The sequence below is a fragment of the Aquarana catesbeiana genome, linkage group LG05 (assembly GCF_042186555.1).
Source record: "Aquarana catesbeiana isolate 2022-GZ linkage group LG05, ASM4218655v1, whole genome shotgun sequence".
Lineage (NCBI taxonomy): Eukaryota > Metazoa > Chordata > Amphibia > Anura > Ranidae > Aquarana > Aquarana catesbeiana.
Window position 1 is genome coordinate 432463144 of NC_133328.1, and position 7475 is coordinate 432470618.

At 35.5% G+C, this 7475-nt stretch overlaps 1 protein-coding gene across 1 annotated transcript; it reads left to right on the forward strand.

Annotated features, from left to right (window-relative positions):
* The first annotated feature begins 442 nt into the window (after positions 1 to 442).
* Positions 443 to 7227, forward strand: CBLN2 (cerebellin 2 precursor). The gene is made up of 4 exons (XM_073631264.1): positions 443 to 766; positions 2935 to 3384; positions 5230 to 5349; positions 6091 to 7227. The coding sequence occupies exons 2-4, from the start codon at positions 3037 to 3039 to the stop codon at positions 6286 to 6288; spliced, it is 666 nt and encodes a 221-aa protein (XP_073487365.1). The 5' UTR covers positions 443 to 766; positions 2935 to 3036; the 3' UTR covers positions 6289 to 7227.
* The last annotated feature ends 248 nt before the right edge of the window (positions 7228 to 7475 follow it).

The following is a 7475-nucleotide window of genomic DNA, read 5'->3' on the forward strand; positions in this document are numbered from 1 at the left end:
CAATACACAGCTCTTGGGTGCATTTTCCATTTAATTGGGATGTAACAGAAGGTTCAATAGCCTTGATAAATAAGTCGTTTGCCAGAACGAACAATGAAGCTTTGTGCTGGGAAGAAAACACTTTCCTATGTGGACACAAGCCTATAAAAATGCTTTGCCAGATTTATTGATAATAAGTGCATGGCTGTGAGGCTATCCTTTCCAATTAGTTTCTAATAATTAAAAAAAAAAAAAAAGGAAACTATAAGATAGCTAAAACAAACTATGATGGCATGTGGTTATCAATATATTTTAGTTGTGCTTTTTTAAAGTTTCTGATGACTACTGATCCTATGTTTGCTTGCAGAATGGAGCACAAGGGTCCTACTCTTCATCCCTCTGCAATCTCAAGAGGGTTTCCCCCAGGTGATCACTTTAAATGATGAGTGTCAGTGGGAATGTGAGGATATGTGCAGGGCAACAGAAAAAAAAAAAAAAAAAGCCATGAACTCCTTCATTGAGGGGAAAGAGTGGGAAAGGAAATGACAGATATGTAAAGTAAGTCATAGGGAGGGAGAAAGAGACAAGGCAGAGAGACGAGAGAAAGGAAAAGAGAGGGAGAGGAGGGAGATAGAGACTGTTAGCAATGGGCGGGCGAGAAAGAGGCGACTCCTGTTTTTCTGTGTGTTTGCCTGCACAACCCCTGATCGTTGTGTCTAAGCAATACAACTTCATAGGCGACCAAGAAGCCAGCCTGATTTGTATTATCACACAATGGACGTTCCAGGTAATGATTTCTTTTTTTTTTTTAATTTCTACTTCCACAACCTTTCAGCCTTACCTTAGAAATGTCCTTTAGTATAAACTTGGGGAAAAAAAGCAGAGATGTAACTTATGATTTGACTTTGCTCTATTAAACTACAGGTCCAGCCTTCACTTTCCCTGATAACTTGCCTGCTGCCCAATTGATCTGTCTTTAGTTTTTGACAGTGATCATTTTCGATCATCGATTTTTTATTTTTATTTTTTGCCCTTCTTAGACAGTGACTTCAAACTATTAGAAGTGGCTTTTAGGTGATCAGAAAGGGGGTGAGCATGTTGAGAAGTTTATCAGTTAAAGGAAAGTCTAAGGTTGTCTGCAATGTGCAGTCTTCTTGTCATTAGGAATAGTGGACTATAGCGGAGAGACTTTTTTTCTGGGAGAAACTAAGCATCTTAGATGGTTTACTGTATTAATCCTGGGATTGCATGTGCTTTAGGATCGTTCTGTTACAAAGCAACTGTGTGAGAGTTTATTATACTAATACAGAGCATATATAGCCAAGAAAACGAGTTGTGCAAGACTTTCATCTACTAAAGACATCTATAGCAAAGGCAAAGACCTGTGCAAGACTTTAATCTACTACAGAGCATATATAGCAAAGCTAAAGAGCTGTGCAAGACTTTTTTCTACTAATACAGAGCATATATATATATATATATATATATATATATATATATATATATATATATATATCTCAAAGAGACTTTATTCTACTAATACAATATATAGCAAAGAAAGAGCTGTGCAAGACTTTATTCTACTAATACAGAGCATATGTGCCAAAGATAAAGACTTTATTGTACTAATACAGAGTATATAGCAAAGATAAAGAGCTATGCAAGACTTTAATCTACTAATACAGAGCATATACAGCAAATGGATGCAGCTGTGTAAAAGTTTATAATACTAACAAATCTAACAAAAACAACACAGCGGTATACTACAGAACGTATAGCAAAGACATACAGAAGTGTATGAGTTTAGTATAATAATTCAGAGCAATACAGATGTGCAAAGCTATTAAGACGTGTAAGAGTTTAATAGACTAATACAGAGTATCTACATAGCAAAGAAATACATATGTGTAAAACTAAGATACTAATACATGAAATCAAAGAAATAGAGATGTGTGTCTACAGGAAAGAACGGTGCGGGACTTCAATCCAATAACACAGAGCATCTATAGCGAAGAAATGCAGATGTGCAAGAGTGTAATATGCCTACAGAGAGCACCTATAGCACAGAAACACAGATGTGCAAGAGTTTAATATACCTACACAGAGCACCTATAGCACAAAAATACTGATGTATTTAGAGCTTACTATACTATGACAGGTCATCTATAACAAAAATGCAGCTGTGCAAAGACTTTAATATGCTATACGGAACATCTATATCCAATAATTGCATATATTTAAGACTTATATAATATATGCTCGGTATATATATATATATATATATATATATATATATATATATATATATACTAATATACTATTAAAGAGCATCTACATTAAAAGCAGAGCTTCGTGAGACTTTACTGTACTAACACAGAGCATAACTAGAAAAAAATAGTTGGTGTGATACTTTAATATACTGATACAAAGCATTCCTAGCAAATTAGAGTTGTGTGATACTTTATTATACTGATACAAAGCATAAATAGTAAAAATATAACCGTGTGACACTTTATTATAGTAATATAAAGCATGCATAGCAAAAATAGAGTTGTGTGGTACTTTACTATAGTGATAGAAAACATAAATAGCGAAAACAGAGTTGTGTGACACTTTACTATAGTAATACAAAGCATAAATAGCGAAAACAGAGTTGTGTGATACTTTACTATAGTAATACAAAGCATAAATAGCGAAAATCGAGTTGTGTGACCATTTACTATAGTAATACACGACATAAACAGCAAAAGATAGAGCCGTGTGTGGCTTTAACATGCTTTTACAGAGAATAAATACAAAATATACAGGTTTAAAATACTGATACAGAGGACCTAGAGCAAAGCTGATCCATTTCCTTGTACGAACTAGTGAAAACATTTTGCACTGTGTATATACAAGATATGATTTGAAAATGTTGCGATGTTTCCTGCATTGAATTATTGCTTCTATTTGAAGGTGTAGCCCAAGAAGCCAAGTGAACGCAGTAAGCATACCAGCGGTGTTTAAACACATCGAAGGTAGAGACAAGTCGGAGGCTGCCGTGCTTGCTGTAGCAGGATGAGTCTATGGGGAAATGCTGCAGGAGAGAGAAGAGCCGGAGCAGCGCTGAAACCTTTGAAGTGGGAGCAAAGCTTCCTAAGAGTTGCTAAAGTGCTGCTGTCCATGGTGCTGATGCTGCTGGCGCCACCTACAGCCGGAGCTCAGAACGACACGGAACCTATCGTGCTGGAAGGAAAGTGCTTGGTGGTGTGTGATTCTAACCCGTCTTCAGATGGAGCCATCACGTCGTCCTTGGGCATTTCGGTGCGTTCTGGAAGTGCTAAAGTGGCCTTTTCGGCAATTAGGAACACCAACCATGAGCCCTCTGAGATGAGCAACCGCACCATGACTATCTATTTTGATCAGGTAGATATGTGACACCAAACAAAGTCTATGGTTGCTTTCACAGGTTCACCTGGCCCAGTGTGAGTTGTATCAAGTCATAGATAGACATGCAATCCTGAAAAGTAAGGCTAAGCTCCCTGATCTCCCTGTAATCAGAATTGGACAGAAATGACATGTACAGTGTAGAGCTGCTAACTGGATGAGATGACATGCCATGTATGACACCATTCCCCATTTGACAATGTGATGATTCACCTTTGGCTTAGATCAATTTTCCTTTGAATTAGATTTCCTTTCCTACTTGCTTCTTAAGCTAGTACATGATTGCTAAGAGTAGTGGAAAAATGGCTAAGGCCACCGCTTAATTGCTTTGTTTTATTGTCGGTGAAGATGAAATACTTAATCATCCGAAACTACACTACACGGCTGGCTTGTCTGCTTCATAACTTACACTAAAATGAAGTGACAGCATTGCTATAGTGGGGTGTGGGTATGAAAGAAAACATACTTTGAACTGAAGGCCACTTCCAATCATAGAGGTAAATATCAAATAAAAATAATACAATAAAAAAAGCAAAATGCAAATGCTTTGGACAGTATTTTCACCATGTTTCTCATGTTTAACATGATGGGACTTTTGCCAAATGTGTGGATCAGATATTTTACAAATGATATATATTTTATAAAAAAATAAAAATAAAACAACAATGGGTTGTATTATTAATAACTCAGCTATATTAGATCACTGGCCTTTTTGAAAAATGGGACATGATGTTCATAGCTGATATTGTTGGCAGTCCTTTGTATTAATTACTTTTTTTCTGGGCTTTTTGTATGCAAACACATACTGACAAAGGAATTTAAGCAAGTCAATTCTCTATTACTAAGATATCCTACACAGAGGCTCTGGAGTCTGTATTTTAAAATAACAATAACTATTAGGATACACCCTGGGTTGTTTTTTATACTGGTATTAGTTTAATTCACTAAGCATCTGTTTTTGGAATGCTGAAAGTATTTTTTGCTACCTTCAAAAAATGACATCTGTACCCAGTAAACTGATGTATTTGAATTATTACACATTAAAATATTTGCAAATATGTTGTAGATTGAAATGATACTTATAGCAAGGGTTTATTTGCTATAGTAATACCTATAGAAAGGATAGGTTGACTATTAGTTTCTTCCAAGCAGAAGATCCTTAAGCACCAACTTCTTAATCTGATCAGTATATGTAAATTGGTTTCTCATAGTCATAAAGGGTAGTAAAGTTATGATGACCTACCTTCCTGTTTATGCCTTTACTGTAATGCCTTCCATCCACACTCTAGAATAAGTATTTAAATATAGCAATGAATACACCTGTTGTAGGTTTCATTATGTGAGTTGGTGAGAATGACTGTAGAAATGTCACTTTGTAAAATAGCCAATGACATCTTCAAAGCCTACAGATATGGGGAGAATGGACCTGCTGCATTGTTGTAAACTTGTCTCTGTAGAGTTATCACACAGAGAATTTTATGTGCATATTGATGGAATATAAAAGTGGATGGTATTCTTTGCCTTGACAGTATTACTTATAATGCCCTAGTTCCACACTGTTATTTTAGCAGTCACCCTAGAAGCACATTAATATTATATATGACAAGGAAGACATTTTACCTTGTCTTTGCACCTTATTTTAAATTCTGTATGATAGGATTGGTTGACTTACGGTAAAGGCTTATAAGCTCTACCAAATGTTATAGGAATAGCTGTCATAAAGCACAACAGATTTATGAGGATGTTACAAGGTTTCACAATGTTACTGATGCACACCATGCTCTATTATCGTGATTGATCAAGTGTGGCTTAACCTTTTTCTAGGTGTTAGTAAATATTGGAAACCATTTTGATCTTGCCTCCAGTGCATTTGTAGCACCCAGGAAAGGAATCTACAGTTTCAGTTTTCACGTGGTCAAAGTGTACAACAGACAGACGATCCAGGTTGGTAACATACAAGACTACATGCTATTAGGTATTCAATTATTTTTAGAGATATATATTGCTTAACAAGGAAAAATGACTAAACACAGATGCTGGGAAAGGTGCAATACCCCATACCAATTAGTTAGATCTCACCTTTTAATGGTTTAGGGGAATTCTAAGAATGAAAGATTATAAGCATGTGCTTTGAGTTACTTAACTTTATATTTTTCCTTTTTCCCTTCAAGAAAAGCTTGATTTTTTACTATAGCATAAACGAATCCTGTGTGGAATGCCTAAATTATATACAGGCCTATTTATTATTTATTATTTAAGACAACAGAAAAAGAAATGATAATGTGCAAAACGCAGTACCCCGCAGGAACCAATCAGATTGCACCTACCTTCAATTGAAAACAGTCAGGATAATGAAAGGCGACTGCTAACTACCTCTCATGGGCTACTGCACTCTGCTAATTGCTTGTTATCAATTAAATGGACCAGATAATGTCTAAAAATAACAAATGATACAATCTCATAAAAAAAAAATAGTTATAATGGGTACTAAATACATGGCTTAGAATCACATGGAGGGTTGTGGGTGGGCTATACATAATAGATATTGAAAATGCCCTTCAATAATCTTGCAGTCAAATTGGTGATTAAATGAAATGGGCTATTAGGCAGATTTATAGAGTGGGCCTGTCTTTAAAACCACATGCCATATTTCTAAATGTGATGATGTTTTTCTCTTTTATGCAGGTAAGTCTAATGCAAAACAACTACCCAGTGATTTCTGCCTTTGCTGGAGATCAGGATGTTACCAGAGAAGCAGCCAGTAATGGGGTCTTGCTGCATATGGAAAGAGCTGATAAGGTGCACCTAAGACTGGACAGGGGCAACCTCATGGGAGGATGGAAATATTCAACCTTCTCTGGCTTTTTAGTTTTTCCATTATAAGGAATGCAAGAGAGAGCAGCAAGGATTTGACTGTCCACATAGCCATTAATGTGGTGGAACAAGATATTATCTACAACATCCCTCTCTGATTGTCTCTGTAGAAGAATGAATTATCTTCTAGGTAAAATATACACTATGATATTGACATTTCCTTGGGAAACTGCGCCTCTAATTAGTTTTAGACGACAGTAATCTTTAGGATAAATGAAATTATCGACCCAAGCAATTTGTACCTGTGATTGTAAAGTCAATATCGGAATTTATTGTTGGGATCATTGACTTTTTTTGTTGTTATTCTGAGACAAATACTTGGACTACGCAGTCAATGTGAGGAGTCACAAGGAGAAGAATCAAAAATCCAGATTACGTGTTCTTGCAATGCTTTCTTTAGTGTTTGTATAGCCTAAGAAACGAATGGCTTCAGTCTCAGTAATGTATATTTTTGGATTTATGGACATGACTGTGTCAAGAAGTGCTTTATACAGACAAGCAAAATTTGCACGATTGGAATTATCTATTTTGTTTTTGTGTTGTTTGTGTATTCTTGATATTTTTTTTTCAGGGTGCTGACCATGTAAATTAGGTTGACCAATACGAAAAATTATATAGCTGTAAATCAAAGTAAAGCTTACAAATTAAAAGGAGTCTTTTTTCTCTTAGTGTTTGTTTGAATATTCACTGTCTTTTGCCTGATCATTTAAATGTGTTCAGGGCAAATAGATCATTTGCTTAATACTTTAGCACCTTTTTGTGTATACATATGGTATGAGTAGGATGAGGGTGTTGGAATATAGTATCTGGTTCTCTGACATTTTCATAATTTTTTTTTTCCTGTAGCAATAATCTAGGCATAACATTTTTATTTCAAATAAGGAGAGGATTAATTTAGTTTAGATGCAGATGTTAGTTGTTTAATTATTTCAAATAGAACTGCCAAACCTGTGTGTGCGTAGTGATTGAGAGGCCAAGCAAGCAAATACTGGAGGTGTTTTATTCTATAGCTGTTCTTGTTTAATTTTTGTTTAGCTAATACCCTTACTTGTTTTTACGCATTAGACACTAGCTCAGTAGAAACAAACTACTTGGAATGACTAAGTAAACCATTATATTAAGAAGTTTCAGATTCCCAGAAGCCTTTGCTCTACTAAGAAAGATGTCAAGGCTTTGCTCAAAGACAGAATGTATTA

Excerpts from the sequence above, each read along its gene's own strand:
- CBLN2 (XM_073631264.1), top strand. The coding sequence starts at position 3,037 with ATGAGTCTATGGGGAAATGCTGCAGGAGAGAGAAGAGCCGGAGCAGCG. Across the intron at positions 3,385-5,229 it reads TGACTATCTATTTTGATCAG|GTGTTAGTAAATATTGGAAA; the intron begins GTAGATATGTGA and ends ACCTTTTTCTAG. Across the intron at positions 5,350-6,090 it reads ACAACAGACAGACGATCCAG|GTAAGTCTAATGCAAAACAA; the intron begins GTTGGTAACATA and ends TCTTTTATGCAG.